At 35.2% G+C, this 18,269-nt stretch overlaps 1 protein-coding gene across 12 annotated transcripts in view; it reads right to left on the reverse strand.

Annotated features, from left to right (window-relative positions):
* The window catches only part of TANC1 (tetratricopeptide repeat, ankyrin repeat and coiled-coil containing 1), a 165,410-nt gene that overhangs the window by 69,107 nt on the left and 78,034 nt on the right, over positions 1-18,269 (reverse strand). For 7 of the 12 annotated variants that reach the window (XM_058192029.1, XM_058192003.1, XM_058192021.1 and 4 more), the window contains one exon: positions 6,398-6,598. The exons of 4 other annotated variants lie outside the window; for them this stretch is intronic. In XM_058192029.1, coding sequence (XP_058048012.1) covers positions 6,398-6,598 — 201 coding nt within the window. Of the gene's footprint in view, positions 1-2,771; positions 2,795-6,397; positions 6,599-18,269 lie in introns of those variants that run through there. One more of the 12 variants, XM_058192105.1, reaches the window with a different exon arrangement.

Genomic DNA, 18,269 nt, shown 5'->3' on the forward strand with positions numbered 1-18,269 from the left:
ACATAATTTGCATCTGTTTACATCTTTTATGTAATTATACATATTTTATGATTCTAATAGAAATTGAGGTTTAATAGATACTCTTTCCTCTCAAATGCCCCATTAAATTGAGGATTTCCTAGAATTCTAGTCACAAAACCTATATTAGACATTTAAAAAATACTTGCACAATAACCCTTTTCTAGCAGCTGCTCTTAAGAAAGCAAGGAAACTCAAATTAATAGTCTCAGTTGATGTTCAATGGAAGCTTTTTTAAAAATAATACACAATGACAATTTTAAGAAAATAATAAAAAAAAAAAAAATAGTGCAAACATTTTTTCCAATTCACTTTGTTGCCAAAGTGAGCACTAAACACTAAGTGCTTAGCACTGGAATCAATACTTAACTATTGAAAAAGAGGACTTGACTGTATTATGTATATTCACAGCAATCATTTTTCTAGTTATCAGTTGCAATAAATTTTTGAGCAACGTGATTTGTTCAAGAAATATATTTACTGGTAACAATTTAAGGTCACATGCATGAGATGGTAGAAGTCATTTAAATATTTTGATTCAGAGACTACTGAAATAGTAATCCCAACTTTTAACATTAATGGTTTCTTCAATTTCTGCCAGTTCTTCCATTTGAGCAATTCATTTTCTAAAAAATTGGGAATGGGAAAAGATAGGAAGTTTGTAACCAAGCAGAATGTATTTTTGTTAGAGATGAATTAATCAAAATTTTCCAAAGTAATGAATAAAGAAAAGTTTTATCAAGAGGTCACAAGCATTTTTCTGCTATGCAAGTTGTTGCAGGTGTTCCTCGACTTATGACTACAACTAAGTCCAAAATTTCCATTGCTAAGTTGTTAAGTGAGTTGCCCCCATTGTACAACCTTTTTTTGCCACAATTGTTAGGCAAATCACTGCAGTTATTAAATGAATCATGCAGTTGTTAAGTGAATCCATCTTCCCCATTAACTTGGCTTGTAGGACGTCAGCTGGGAAGGTTACAAATGGTGATCACATGACCCTAGGACACTCCAAATGTCATAATATATGCCAGCTACCAAGCTCCTGAATTTTTAACATGGGATGCTGTAATGCAGGGATGTCAAACTCAAGGCCCACGGGCCAGATTCGGCCCACAGAGTGCTTAAATCTGGCCTATGGGGCCAGCCCATAAATAACAAAGGACCAGCCTATGGTGCCTCTGGCAGCAAAATGGGGCGCAGGGGGCCACCCCATTTTGGCCAGCAGGGTGCTGCAGGAAGCATCTGTCCCATCTCTTCCCACCCCCCAGACGGCCCACAGAGAAGAACTATAATTCTGATCCAGCCCGCAAAGAAATCTAATTTGACACCCCTGCTGTAATGGTTGAAAGTGTGAAAAACATAAGTCACTTATTTCAGTGTAACTTCAAACAGGTAGTAAACAAATGGTTGTAAGTCAAGGACATTGGTAATTTTTTAGAGCCTAGTCAAGAAGCAACATTCAAATGACAGAAAAGTATCTGTGTCTAAATAAGCATTTTTTTTCCCTTATGAGTCTCTTGAGATTCTTATAGAAACCTAGGTTCCATAGGTCACAGCTTGAGAAACCTGGTTTAAATCATTAAACTAAATTTTGTAGACCGGTCTTAAATCAGGATTTAAACTATATATCTATATATCTACATCTAATCTCTCTCTCTCTTTCAGAATTCTGAAATAAGCTTAGCAAAATGATTCTGTGGTAAGCTTTCTACATTCAATACAAGAGAGATGCAGCAACAGAAAAAGACTTTTATAAATCTAAAAATCAATGACTTAAATATAAAAATACCAGTAGAGGGTGCTACTTTGATATGTATTTGCTCATAAATAAAAGCAGCAAGACCAAATCAAAATGGGAGTAACCCTAATATTCATAATTTAACATTCGTACCACATCCTTTCAAAAGACAATTCCTTTCTCTTCTTTACTGCAAAGAAATGCTATAATTAGAACATCAGAGGACAACCATTTGGAATCCGGATTAGAGTAATAAACAAGAAAGGGTAAAATTACATTACAGCCTGAAAAGATCCTAAATCTCCGACTGACGCAGCTTCCCTCCAAAATTTCATTATTGTAGGAACAATGGAAACTTACTGCTGAAATCATCATAGACCAGACATCACAGCAACGTTTAAAAGAAACAAACAAAAAAGCTGCAGACTATTGTCATGAACTTCTAACCACAAATTTAAGGGCAAACCCTGGCAAATGAAAACTTTAAAAGTGTTCGGAATGATACAGCTGTTATGGGAAAATATAAAGTTTCCAGAATCAGTTAACATTATCTTCAAAAGTCTTAATTTACTTTCCACTGGCTAAAAATGTCATTTAAAAAAGAGCTGTAGAACCAAGGACCATCCCAAAATAGAATAGTAAGTCTTTAGATCATCTTGCCGATGAATTAGCATAATTTGATCGGCCAAAAAAAAAAAAGTATAAAAAAAATATAATAGAAGTAGAACTAGAGGGAACACTGAAACAAATGTGAATCTATCAGTATCCAATTTCACTGCAGCTATGAATTCTTGTTGACAATATTTTACTGACCTATACCAAGGAAAATATATAAAAGGAACCTATACCAAGGAACATATATAAAACACAGCAATCCCTTTTGACTTCATGCATGTTTGAATGAAACACTTTAAAGTGGCATTATAAACATATCACATCAGTTTGGAAACTGCAAATGAGAAAAGTGATAGAAGAGAATAAGGAGAAAGCTGCATCCCACTCTCATTTGACTTACAATTTCCTACATTCTCACTGTTGCTACTCCTGAATGTCCCTTGAGTTGCTGATCCTTTACTCTACTACTGTATGTTCCAGTATTTCCTTTGTTCTTCTCTTCATCAATTATTCTTTTTCCTAAGCCAGCCAGAAATTATTCAACTGTTGTCCACATGGTGTCACCAATTACTATGTTTAATATTTGAATTACATAAATGAAACATCAGAATTGTTATCACATAAAAATGACATACTTATTAAGTGGACAGGTTATGCTCTTCCAAACGTAACTCTGGATAAAGCCTCCAGAGTTCTCCAAATTGCCCCGGGACTGTAATTTTAATGTAACTCAAATGGTTAATAATTACATTGGACACTTGTTTGTTAATTACACTTATTTAATCTATAACAAATTTAAACGTTTAATATTTATCTGGATGCCACCTATTTTTTCATTCTAATATTTACTATGTCAATATTCATCTCAAAATAAAATTAAGCCTCTTAGTCCCAAAAACATTAGGCACTAATGTTTTTAGGGGACTGGAGGCTAAAACATATGAAGAACGGTTGCAGGAACTGGTTATGTCTAGTTTAATGAAAAGAAGGACTAGGGGAGACATGATAGTTGTGTTCCAATATCTCAAGAGGTTGCCACAAAGAAGAGGGAGTTGGGCTGTTCTCCAAAGCACCTGAGGGTAGAACAAGAAGCAATGGGTGGAAACTGATCAAGGAAAGAAGCAACTAAGAACTAAGGAGAAATTTCCTGACAGTTAGAACAATTAATAAGTGGAACGACTTGCCTGCAGAAGTTGTGAATGCTCCAACACTGGAAATTTTTAAGAAAATGTTGGATAACCATTTGTCTGAAATGGTGTAGGGTTCCCTGCCTGGGCAGGGGGTTGGACTAGAAGGCCTCCAAGGTCCCTTCCAACTCTGTTGTTATATTATATATTATATTATATTACTAATATTGGGCTATTTCACTGTGTGCTTTGTTTATTTACTACACATCAACTAAATGTTTTAGTTATGTTCAGGAGTAAACTATAATCAAGTTGATATATTTTTCTGTAAAAGTTAGAAAAATTTAGGTGTATTGGAAATATTTTCTACCCGTTCTAGGAAAAAATAAATTTTAAAAAGAAACCTACACTTGGCTCTGTAACAGTGCATTAACCAAAATAAACTCCAGCTGGATTTTAAAAATATATTAGATTTTTAAGGCAAAGCTATTTTTAAATTAAGTTCCTGGATGACAATAATATTTAATTTTAATAGCTTACATAGGAAATCAATGTAATACTGAGAAGAGCATTAGTTACACTAATGTATAAAAATGAAAAAATGGGAAAAATTACATATCTTTCTATGTGTGCTTTTCTCTTGACAAATAAAGTGCTCATAGAAGGATCATTTAGAGCACGGGTGTCAAATCCGAGGCGTCACGTTGCCGTCCTGTGACATTTAGCAATGTTTTTTCCTTTGAGGTGGGCGTGGCCTGCACATGACCCGGCCTATGGGCCACCAGATTGACACCCTAATTTAGAGTAACCAAAAACTAAAGATGAAGACATATACTAGAGATGTAAAATATTTGATTGTGAATATTATTACAGCAGCCAGGATTGTGTTTGCTAAAAATTGGAAAAATGAGTAATTACCTTTGCAAGATGAAATAATAAGGAAGATGATGGAATGTGCAGAGATGAGTAAATTGACATTTGAAATTAGAGATCAATAAGACAAGCAATATTATAAAATATGGGATTTATTCTATAGATGGAAAATATGTTAGAAAAACAAAGATATATTTATGAAAGAGATGTTTATCTTGAGATTGCACAAGAAGATATTTAAACACCCCTTCAGCATATTGAAATTGTTTGATGTGAATGGTTTTTTTTGTGTTTTTTTCTTTTTGTTGTGGAAAAATAAAATTTCTTTAAAAAAAACCTAAAGATAAAAAGCACCTGGCAAACTATTGCAGATGCCTAGAACTCTAGCCTGGCAATATCAAAATGATGTTACTATACTGGACTGAGTCCAATTTATTGATTAAAGGGAAGTTAGCAGATATACCTTATTTAGAAAGATTTTATTTATTGTTACAAATAAATATTTCAAGAGTTGTTCTTTCCAATCCAAACAGTTCTCCATTTTCCAAATCATATTTTATTTAACTTGACAAGTAATTTATAAGTCAGACACAATCTAGGCATAGCAATATAGTCCCAAGTTTGCTGTATTAACTGAGTTTTCTAAACTCCGTATGAAATAAGAGCTTGAGGAAAGCAATATAGCAAAATTCACCCTCCTGAAAAATCTAGGTAAATATGCTATGGTCACTTCTTTCTGAATTCATACTTACTTTACAAGGACAAAATATGACACAGTTATAACATTCCAATGTGCAGCACTGAAGTCAAGTGTCAACCCTGAAGTACACAACTCTGGCATGTAAGATATTTTATTCAAGCAATAGCTGACTTAAAAAATTTGTGCTAAACATTATAGTCAAGAACTATGGTTTGTAAACTACAACTTTAGACGGGATCACACCTTATGCCAGTGTCGGTGAACCTATGGCTCATGTGCCGGAAGCGGCATGCGAAACCATCCTGCCAAGAATGCGTGGCCTCGCTGGCTCCTATTCTGCCTTCCTGTGATCACAAGTGCAGCAGTCAGCTGGCCGTCGCGCACGTGGAAGTGGCAGAACCCAGAAGAGTGCCGTTCTGTCACACATGTGCAGGCTGGCACCCAACCGTCCGGGTTGACATTGCGCACATGTGCGATGGCCAGCTGTTCGTCGGGCATGCTTCCATGCCGGTATGTGGGTGTTCGGGTGCTGGCTCGCGCATGCGTGATGGACCACTGCTCTTCCGCATATCGGTGCTCCCTCGCGCGTGAAGGCCAGTGGGGCCGTGCATACCTTGCTGGATGGTTTCGCGTGCCACTTCCGGCACGCAGGCCGGCATGCGGGGATGTCAAAGGTTTGCCATCACTGCCTTATGCTATGCCAAAAATAAACAAAGTGCATTATGACTTCTCCAACTGTGGCAAATACAAATAGTCCTCAATTTACAGCAGCTTGTTTAATGACAATTTTTCATAGTTATGACTTTTCCAATATCCTCATGTTTATGTGATCAAAATTCAGATGCTTGGCAACTGAGTCATATATATGACCGTTGCTATGTCCCAATGTCATGTAATCATTTTTGTGACCTTTTGACAAGTTAAATCAATGGGGAAGCCAGATTCACTTAACAACTGGGTTACCAACTTATCAACTGCAGTGATTTACTTAACAACTGAGGCAAGAAAGGGCGTAAAATGGGGCAACATTTAACAGATGTTTCACTTAACAACATAATTTTTGGGCTCAACTGTGGTCGTAAGTCAAGGACTACCTGTGAGGTAAAAATGCCAGACAAGCAGTTTATCCACATTTATCTGTTAAAATGTAGAGACAATTCATTTCAGATATTAAATCACAAGCAAAAAAGTAGGATATTCTCCCCCACCCCCAAATTCAACAAGGCAGTAATGAAGCTGGAATGAAAGGAACTGCAAAGCATGGCCATTTGGAAACTATTTTGTTCACTAAATAGTGTGGAACTGCAAGTATGTCTTTCTAGTTACCTGGAGATTTTTTGCTTACTCTTGTCTGCATCAAATAAGCATGACGAGGCAACAAAGGTGATGATGGCAAGGAGACTGAAACTCCTTTGGCTAAATTCATTCTGTAGACATCTTCAGATAGAGGTTGGATGCCACTCTGACAATCTGCACTGTGGCCAGATGTGGGTATGATCTGCGGTACATTTTCTGAACATGAATCACCTAAAACAAACAGTGAAAAATTAAGCTACTTAGCAAATGAAATCTCGTAAGTCCTACAAAATTGATCAGAGCTGTATGATATAGGACACGTATCTCTTTGATGTACTGGCAACAGAGCAAAAATTAGTTTTAGTGGCACTGGTCGCAAGAGAGAATTAGAAACAGAAATAGTTAGTGAACAGGACAAACTTTGCTTCAGGTTCTAAGAATTAGAACAAAAAGGTTTACATTAGGTTGTTTTGTACTGAAATCATGTTGCTACACCGGTGTCAATCTCTTAAATCTGAATTAGCACACACGATGTCAAAGAAAAAAGCTAGTCCACGTTTTCTGCTAGGAACTGGACCACTGCTATTGTTCTTCATGTTTATCCTGTTTAGTTGAAAAGAATTATTGATTTATTAAATTGATACAGTGCCATCTCACTCTGAAAAGCAACTGAAGGTGACATATAATTAAAATCATAAATAAAGTATTAAAAATATTAAATAAATAAAATACAAAAGCAAAGATCTATTTGTTTTCTTATAGCACGGTTGTAACATTTATCTCTAAAGAGAGCCAGTTAGTTTTAGTGATTAAGGCACTAAGCTAGAGACCATAACTCCTGGTCCTGCCTTGCCGGTTGGCTGGTCACTTTTTCTCAGCCCTAGGAAGCAAGAAATAGCAAACCATTTCTGAAATCTTGCATCTGTAAGGACTTATCCAGGCAGTCAACACTGATTTGGACGTACACACACACAAATACAACTCTCCCAAACTATTAGCTCTATTGGTATTAAATAAGGATTAAAAATAAAATAAAGATTAAAATATTAAAAGAATAGCTATTAAAATTATACTAAAGAATAAAGGCTATGGTCAAGAAGCTATTTTGACATGCTGGATGTAGCATTTTAAAATTATACACCAGAGATTATTTTTACAAGAAGTCCATGGCAAGGGGACAAGCTCCTTGATCATCCTTGGTCTCAAACACTTAGAAAGAGCATCTGCAAGGATTTTGCTGCCCTAACCTCAAAAGAACACTTAGCTCCAAGAGCCAGTTGCCATAGGATGCCAGAACCGAAGAGAAGGATATGTTGTCTCCATTCATCATCCAAAGAACTGCTAGGAGGTGGGAAAGTTTGTTTTGTTTTACAGCAGTCTGTTGCAGAAGACCAACTATAAATCCTCAAAATAAATAGAACTTGGAAGCCTTGCAACAAAATGTTGTAGTAAAGTTTTTTTTTCAAAATTACATCAACTCAGTACTTCTTTCTCTTGCTGAAATCTGCCAGTAATTCTGAGGCTTGTAATCCCACCACATCTGGAGGGCATTGGGCTGGGGAAAACTGATCTGGTATTTTGTTGCTAGGTCTGTATATTTCGTAGAATTAATGATAGAACAGTCCCACAATCACAGTCTACAGCTGCCAATTTCTAGCCACTGAATCATTAATTACATGCAGACCAATAAATTAGTTTAACAGCTTGTATGTTTTACATCTTGTATACCGGTAGTACTTTATAACAGAAGACTTAGATTAGGATGAAGTAGAGAGAAAAAATAAATGTTTTAAGAAAATTAAGTACTGGTAACTCATCCTCAAATACAGATATTAACAAAATTAGGCTTTTCCCACCTATTTTCAGACTCTTTCTGTTTAGTTTTACTTCAATCAACAAATAGCCAGAAGCAAAGTCTCTAAAATGTCTTTATTAGGACTAACCAAAATAATAATAATAATAAAAACAACCCCATATACAGGTTTTTTTAGTTTTCTGGTATTTTTATAGTTAGGAAGGATGCCAGAAAAAAATAATTTGAAACAAGACATAAAATTTCCAAAATTGTGTTTAAGTCATAAGGTTTGCAGTGCAAAGTCAGCACAAAGCTAAAGACTAGAGCAGGGGTGTCAAACTCGTGGCCCATGAGCCAGATGCATCATGCGCTGGCCATGCCCACCACTGTTTTAGCAAAAGAAGGAAAGTCGCAATACGTCACGTGATGACTTGACAATGCCACTCTGACACCCCTAGACTAGACACTGAATCAGTATGACCTTATCTGTCCTTGTAAAGATAATGCCCAGCTATGGATGCTTAACTATGTTTCTCTTTATTTAAATCAGAGTATTTTCATCTGAGTTAAGAGCAATAGCTATGGAGTAAGATTGTGCTGTTGTCATGTGCAAATATGGATGGGGGACTTTAACAGTCTGGCCCCAAAATATATATATTATACAAACTTTTTAAAATTGACCTAGGGAAGTTTCTCTGATTCACAGCATATTCCTGTTTATTTGAATAAAAACATTATAATATTATGTTCTGGCTTTGTTAAGCAAGAGCAGCCATCATCTATGTGTATTGCAACTACTATTGATTCCATAAGCTGAGATATTAATGAGTACCAACATTGTGTGCCCTTCTCTACACAGCATAACTAAAAATGGGAAACCTCTAGTAATCATTGTTCCCTTTTTCATGAGAACCAGGAATTGATAATTGCCAAATCTAAAGGAGAAAGATATTAAAGCACAGTTTGAAATGGTTTATCCTGCTTTTTTAAAAAATGGGTATCTATAGCTAACTATATACATTATGGTTGTATTAGGACATCTCATGCATATTGAAAGTATTAAATGTATCAAAGATCCTGTGTAAAAGATAAACAATATATTTTTGCAGTTCTTGTGGAGTAAGTAATAAATCACTAAACCTTGCTGCAGTTAAGAACATTATCTCAGATTCTAATTCAATTTCCAAGTCAAACACAAATTCATTAGGCTCACTTTACATAGATTATCCTTTTAAAAATGTTCAACAGTTCTATTAGATTGTTGTGTCTACGTATGGAAAAAAGCTCAACCTGACAAATTGTTATTCTCAGAATTGTATTTGAAAGTACGTTTTTGCCTTCAGTATACTAATTCTTTTTAGGATTCAAAACATCATATGGAATTAGGAATGCTTACAAAAATATATCATAAAAATTATAAGATTTCAGGCTGAGAAAAGTATTCAGGATAAATGCCCTAATTAGTCATTCCTACCTAGCTTATTAATATTGTTTGATAAGAATGCCATTGTCCACACCCAGCTATGTCTTTGGCTGCCAGCCAGGGGATTTCCTGCAACAAGCATTTCTATATATCTTATCCATCTGAAGAGCTCCAGGGCAGAAATAAAACATCTTAAATATCCTATGCTGAATATCTGAAATCATTCATTCATTCATTACAATATATTTCTCTAGTGAAGAGTACAGGTAAAGATACTCAAGTTGTTCAAGAGGAAAATGTGAAGCTCAAGTTCTTCAAGAGGAAAATGTATTTTCTATTTACATGTCAGATGTAAGAGTTAGGCAGCATATTTTAAAGAACCAGGTTGGTTTGCAAGAATCAATACAAAAAAGCCCATTTATATCTGAGAGTAATTGTGAGGATAGGATGAAAAAATTGTTCCATATTAATTCATGATGTTGGTGCAATATTTAATACTAGCCCCTGTAATATATAAACCAGGATTTATGGCTTAGTATGGTATGAACCGAAGCAGTTCTGGTTAATTATTCTTTATTTGTTAGATTTATATTAGACAAATCTTCAGGAACTCAAAGGTGGCATATAAATCTGATGATTGAACCCAGTCCCGGGGTACAAATTACTCCTTTTACTTTAAGTTTTAAAGCAACAACACACTGGAAAATGGGTCTTATCTGTATTAATGTAAACATCTCTTCCAGGATAAATATAATGCAGGGGGCAATATTTTCATCTTTATCACACCAATGAGAAAAATATTTTAACTTCTCTCCACGTAATTTTATTTTTGCTACAAAAATATGTAGTTATTAATTGGGCATTTAGCTTTGTGTTTAGTTTACCTCAACTATAATTTTAAATAATGTTAAATTTATACAATATGCAATTCTGGAAATAACAGGAAGACTGCAAATAAAACTGATCTTACACTTTTATTTTTAGAACACATCTGTTACAAAAATAGTTATTTCACACTTCAAAACTATATACTGCTAAGAATACTAATGTTCACATTTCCGGCTTTACAATCTAAAATATACTGATTAGTTAAGGTTGAGCAGCCATTAGTAAAAATGATTAAAGGAATGTTGTATATATTGTACACGCTAAAGAGAAGATATGCTTGTCCACTTTTCCAATTAATTCTCATTAACAGTAAAAGCTGTATTATTATATTTCAGTAGTAAATAATTTAATTCTGTTTTCCTTAGTATATATCAGTACCCAGAGTATCATGTTACCTCCCAGTTGGTGGGAAGCAGACAACAATATGTTGGCTTACAAGATAGTCTCTAGATCAGAGATCCTATCTTGCCTAGAATAGAATATATCCTTGGAGAAAATATGTACTTTCCGTTAGCAAAATTGTTGCAAGTAGCATAGGTATGACTAAAGCTTGTAATCTAGTCTAGACCTTTTTTTAACTTATTAAAAAGTGTTATGTGAAAACCCCACTTATGCAAGACATGATAGGTCACAAAGGATAGCAACTATGGCCCATCTCTGACAAGTATGGTCCATGGAAGATTCTGTTTGGGAATGTAGGAGGAGTAAGTAATAAAGAACATGAATTACTTAAAAATAAATATAAATATAAATATGTTGTGTGTTTGTAAAATGAAGCTAAACAGAAAGAATGTAACAGATCTAATTGGTGGTTTGATTTTATGCAGTAGAACTCATGAATACATGTAGAAAAATAAAGGTGTAAGTTTACTATGAATGAAAAGACTAAACATATTTTTTAATATATGTATTAATGTCATCTATGTTGTAACGGTCTAGAGTTGCCTCAAATAGCAAGATAGATGGTGTGTGTGTGTGTGTGTGTATATTTGTTTTCTGAGGTTTTCGCGGGTGTTTGTATGTAAGTCTTTGGTTATTCGGGTTTTCTCCCACGTAAAATTGGAAGATCGCAGCTGTTTCTTCCTTTTAACTGCTAGTGGGGGTTTGAACTGATTGGGAGTTGAACTGATTGGGAGAAAATATATATATATATGTATGTATGTATGTATGTATGTATGTAGGTAGGTAGGTAGGTAGGTAGATAGGTAGGTCTTTTGTTATTCGGGTTTTCTCCCGTGTAAAATTGGAAGTGTCTTGGCGACGTTTCGACGAAGTCTCATTCGTCACCTTCAGGCTTCAGCTTCAGCTTCGTGCTTCTGAAGCCTGAAGATGATGAATCAGACTTCGTCGAAACGTTGCCAAGACACTTCCAATTTTACGCGGAGAAAACGCAAATAACCAAAGACCTACATACAAACACTCATGAAAACCTCAGAAAAAATATATATGTATGTATGTATATGTGTATATATGTATATATTTGTTTTCTGAATATATATATATATATATATATATATATATATATATATATATATATATATATATATATATGTTTTCTGAACCAAAGACCTACATACATACATACATACATTATATATATATATATATATATATATATATATATATATATATATATATATATATACATACATACATACATACATACATACACACACACACGTATGTATGTATGTATGTATGTAGGTAGGTCTTGGCATTTTGGTCTTTTCCCATGTAAGGTTGAGAGTATCTTGAGACGTTTGACGAAGTCTCATTCGTCACCTTCAGGCTTCAGCTTCAGCTTCGTGCTTCTGAAGCCTGAAGATGATGAATCAGACTTCGTCGAAACGTTGCCAAGACACTTCCAATTTTACGCGGGAGAAAACGCAAATAACCAAAGACCTACATACAAACACTCGCGAAAACCTCAGAAAAAATATATATGTATGTATGTATATGTGTATATATGTATATATTTGTTTTCTGAATATATATATATATATATATATATATATATATATATATATATATATATATATATATGTTTTCTGAACCAAAGACCTACATACATACATACATACATATATATATATATATATATATATATATATATATATATATATATATATATATATATATATACATACATACATACATACACACACACACGTATGTATGTATGTATGTATGTATGTCTTGGCATTTTCGGGTCTTTTCCCGTGTAAGGTTGAGAAGATCTTGGCGACGTTTCGACAAGGTCTCACTCATCATCTTCAGGCTGGTGTCTTCGGCTTCGTGCTTCTCGAGCAAAGAGTGGTCAGAGCTGCCGTCTCTCTACAAATACCGGTGGGGAAGTAGGGAGCGAGCGTTGCTGTGAGCGGGTTGGTTGGCTGTGGTGATGGTTGACAGTGGTTGACAGTGGTGATGAACACATCTGACTACCAATCCAAACTATCCAACCTACTCCAAGACCCTGAAGCACGAAGCCGAAGATACCAGCCTGAAGATGATGAGTGACACCTCGTCGAAACGTCTCCAAGATACTCTCAACCTTACACGGGAAAAGACCCGAAAATGCCAAGACCTACATACCTATACCCGTGAAAACCTACAAAAACATATATATATATAAATATAAATATATAAAAATCCATAGATTGGTGAGAATTGAAGACTATGTTCCATAGAATGGGGATAACGGATAACAATTTTCTACTAGTGGAACCCAGTGACATTTAGCCTGATTTACATCATCTTACAGAATACCCAGACACGATTCCACACTCATGTATTCATAAAATGAGATTAGGAATAGCGATTCCTGGCCTAACTATAAGATAACATCAACATAGTGATATACTTTCAGGACCAGCTCCCTTCCCAATCAATAGCCACGGTCATTCCTGTCTTCAGAAAAGGAGACCCCAGCCTAGTTGAAAATTACCAATTTCTTTATGCTGCGTCACCTGCAAAGTAATGGAATCAATCATCAACCAATCCATCACCCTCCACCTTGAAACAACCAACCTACTCTCTAATAAACAATTTGGTTTCAGGAAAAAATTATCCTGTAATGTACAACTTCGTCACTGCAAAAACATATGGATTACAAATCTTGATCAGGGCAAAGCAATAGATGCAATTTATATAGACTTCTGTAAAGCTTTTGATTCAGTGGTACATGACAAACTTCTTCTAAAACTAAAATCCTACGGCATCTATGGACCCCTCCAGAATTCCTGTTCCTGTCAAACAGACAACAAGTGGTCAAAAGAGGCAGTGCCCTATCAAATCCCGCTCCTGTCAATAGCGATGTCCCCCAAGGCAGCGTTCTAGGACCAACACTCTTTAAATTATACATTAATGACCTCTGTGACCATATTATAAGTAATTGTGTTCTCTTCACCGATGATGTTAAACTATTTAATGATGTTTGATGTTAAACTACCAACAATGCGGGTACCCTTCAAAAAGATCTTGACTTTGTGTCAGAATGGTCAAAAATTTGGCAACTCCAAATCTCAACCAGCAAATGCTCTGTTTTACACATTGGAAAAAAGAATCAGAACACTAAATACAAGCTCGATGGACATTACCTTGTAGATGACCCTCACCCTGTCAAAGACCTTGGAGTTTTCATATCAAACGATCTAAGTGCCAAAGCCCACTGCAACTACATCGTCAAAAAGGCTTTAAGAGTTGTAAACTTAATCTTGCGTAGCTTCTTCTCCAGAAAGATTACACTACTACCAAGAGCATACAAAACATTTGCTAGACCAATTCTCGAATACAGTTCGCCTGTCTGGAACCCACACCTCATTTCGGATATTAATAAAATTGAGCGTGTCCAGAAATATTTTACAAGAAGAATTCTCCACTCCTCTGATCACAACAAAATACCTTATGCCACCAGACTTGAAATCCTGGGTCTACAAAATTTAGAACTCCGTCGCCTTCGGCATGACCTGAGTATAACTCATAAAATCATCTGCTACAATGTCCTTCCTGTCGAAGACTACTTCAGCTTCAATCGCAATAATACATGAGCACACAATAGATTTAAACTTAATGTGACCTGCTCCAATCTTGATTGTAGAAAATATGACTTCAGTAAGAGAGTTGTTAATGCCTGTAATGCACTACCTGACTCTGTGGTCTCTTCCCAAAATCCCCAAAGCTTTAACCAAAGACTATCTACTATTGACCTCACCCCATTCCTAAGAGGTCTGTAAGGGGCATGCATAAGAGCACCAGCGTGCCTACCGTTCCTGTCCTAATGTTCCCTTTGATTGTATCCAATTCGTATGGTTATTTCATGCTTATACTTATATATACTGTTGTGTTTGACTGACAAATAAATAAATAAATAAATAAAATATTTTCTGCCTCTATAAGTCATTTACATTTTCAAGCAAGACCTTAAGAAGTTTAATTAAAAAGGGAAAAAAGACATTGGCAAATACCTTGGTGTAAATTTAACAAAAGCAAGATTAACAATCTGAAAATCTGAAGGACTGTCTTAAAAACTACTTAAAAAGTGATGTCTTGCTGAGAAAACAAAAATGAAATATACATTAAAAATGCCTCTTTTCAATTTCAGTAGGTAATTCGCCTAATGGACTATCACTTTCATTAACAGATTAAAACTTTTATTATTCCAGCAAAGCATTTTGTTTTGTAACACAATACCTTGCTGCTTGCTTAAAAGTAAATTTGGGGTTATTTTGGGGAAAATAGAATAAAATTAGAATGAAAAACAGAAAAGCAAATGGCACCTTTTTAAAATGCTAAATAACTTGATAGATTAGATAGAAAAGAGCTCCAAGTGGTGGAAACAGCGTAAAAAAGAGGACAAAGATTATTAGAGGACTTCAGGAACATGGAAGAGAAAAAAGAAAACAAAACGAAAGCATTAAGAAATATATAACAAACTAAGACTTCTGAAGGAAGTATGCCTAATTGTTTGAAGCACTGACAACCAGCTGACAACCAGGCGAAAATCAAGGAACCTGTGAGTAGACTGATTCCTTGGAACCTCTCCTGATAAGGAGAATGGGACCTGACTCACATCTGCTCTCAAAAGCTGCTCCTCATGAGGAGACTGCAGGACTATGTTTTCCATGGGTTTGAGCACTAGGAGACGATGGTGGTGATGAGGACCAGGCTTATTGCTTGCAATTGTAGTGGACATTTTAGAGGACATTAAAGTTTCCAAGCATCACTTTCTAATCACTTTCAGAAATTGCCCATTTACCATCTTAAAGATACTAAAGATCTTTAGAATGACAAGGTTGAAAAATCTTTATTGGATGGGTTTAACGAAAGAAAAATTAATTATAAACTTAAGAACTTAAAGAATTTGAAATAAAAAGCAAAAACTAAATAAACTTTTGATCTAATAAAGTTATAAATGGATTAAGGATCCAAATAAATTTGAAATATTGGCTTTTACTAAAAGATTTTGGAACTAAATCATAAAAAATAGCTTCTAGTGGGAAACAGATTTATTTTGGCTATCTTGGCTATTGTATGCCATAAGAAAGATAAGTGATGATTTTAGAAACTAGACACTAGAGGGACTAAAGATTCTAAGCAGAAGGAAAAAAGATACAGTACAGTTGATGTCAGCTCATATTGGGACTTATAAATTGACATAAAAGATTATAACTTTGGAAATATTAAAGGAAATCTTTGAAGAATGGAGCCGTAAATTAGTAGCTACAATACCAACACTTTCAGTACAGAAAATGGAACTACAAATGACAGGCCGAGAGAATGATTTGGAAAAAGATGCTCTGCTGTATATTGAAAACAGATTGGCTGAAGTTCTAAAAATTAAAAGGAAAATAGAAATGATAAACCAAGAGAATGACCTGGTATTGAGGAGAATAGAGGAAATATGAGTGCAAGTCCAATGTTTGCTGTATTTTAAAGTTATGAAAGACATTCAACTGAAACACATAGATTTGGGTTGTATCTTTACCAAAAACTAATTTTACAGAAAGATTTTTTAAAATGGAAATCTTGCATGCATATTAGCCAGATCAACGGAACTTTATGATCTACATGATACTTCACTTAAACAAAACAGACATGCTGTGATATTCAGCAGGCAGCACAAATGTCTGTATCACTTTCATTATACTTATACAGTAAGCAATGCAAGGGCTCTTTTCTCAATAAACACATTATCCATACATTCCAGCCAGGCACATATTGACACAAAACATTCTGCCGCCAATTTAAAAAAAACAAACTAATTTATTTTCCCATTGAACATAATTCTATAGAACTGGTACATTCATGGATAATAAATCCTATTCAGTTGCCTAGCATAAGAGCCATTTTATTTTTAGAGGCAGTAAAAAGACAAGAAAGAACAGATGGAATAGAAATCCCAAAGAACTGTTATTTTGCATCTGCTCTAAACCAACAACGAAGAACCAGGAAATACTAGCAATTGGGTCACAAGTCAAAGCAACAATTTAGAGGAATTCTTTCCATTGGTGCAGTCTAGTATAGCCACAGTACAAAATGCACACATTTTCTTCAAATAGTTGACTACCACAGTGCCTGAGAGTTAAAACAATATTTTTAGAGGTTACATTTTGAATATAATTTACCTGAATCAGTTCCTTGGCAGTATATACAATTAAAGCATGTATTGTTAAAATACAGGCCATTCCAGTATAGACTCAACTGGTTAGCTGTTTCAGAGGCATTTGAAATACTTGGATAAGTATTTGAAATAAGATAATTTGAAATAAGATAAGTATTTGAAATAAAGCCAGTAAATAAACACAAATATTTTCTAGATGACTCACAGAAATTAAATGGATCAAATTAAAAGAACATTATAAACAATAGTTGAATACAATTATAAATACTTAAAACTAGTTCACTAGAAAACAATTTTATGAATAGAGTACTGAATTGCTAAACTATTTTGGGAGACCAGTGACAAGGACAGAAACAGTGTCCTGCTAGATGGCCCTTATGGCCAATCTAGTTCACTGCTTTGTTCTCCCAATCCAATCAACTGCACAAGAAAGCTGCTAGTCTTCCAGCAGACAGCCTTAAGAGCTGTGGTGGCACAGTGGTTAGAATGCAGTACTGCTGGCTGTCCACTGCCAGGCGTTCAATCTTGTCCGGCTCAAGGTTGATTCAGCCTTCCATCCTTCCAAGGTTGGTAAAATGAGGACTCAGATGGTTTGGGGTACTGATTCTGTAAACTTTTTAGAGAGGGCTGAAAAAGCACTATGAAGCAGTATATAACTCTAAATCCGGGTGAAATGTAAAATTTGTTACTACCGGTTCTGTGGGCGTGGCTTGATGACGGGGGGTATGTGACTGGGTGGGTGTGGCCAACTTTTTTTTTTCGGCCAAAGAGGTTGTAGAAAAAATGCTTTTAAAAGGTTTTTACTATCCCAGCTGAGCTGCACGATCATCAGAGGCTTTTATTTTTACTTTTAAAATCATTTTTTCGGTCGAAGAAAAAATGCTTTTAAAAGTAAAAAAAAAAAACTTTGATGATCACGTGGCTCAGCTGGGCATGTGTGGGGGGGGGGGCAGGGATTTTTGCTACCAGTTCTCCGAACAACCTGCCACCATTGCTACCAGATTGGGCGATCCAGTCCGAACCGGGAGCATTTCACCCCTGCTCTAAGTGCTATTGCTATTGCTAAATCACATTACCATCAAGGCTAAAAGCCCTATGATTTCCATGAATTGGTTCAAATCTTTTTTGAAGTTAGCCAAGCTGGTAGCCAGCGCTACATCTCATGGTAGAAAAAACA

Source organism: Ahaetulla prasina, chromosome 1 (genome assembly GCF_028640845.1).
Source record: "Ahaetulla prasina isolate Xishuangbanna chromosome 1, ASM2864084v1, whole genome shotgun sequence".
Taxonomy (NCBI): domain Eukaryota; kingdom Metazoa; phylum Chordata; class Lepidosauria; order Squamata; family Colubridae; genus Ahaetulla; species Ahaetulla prasina.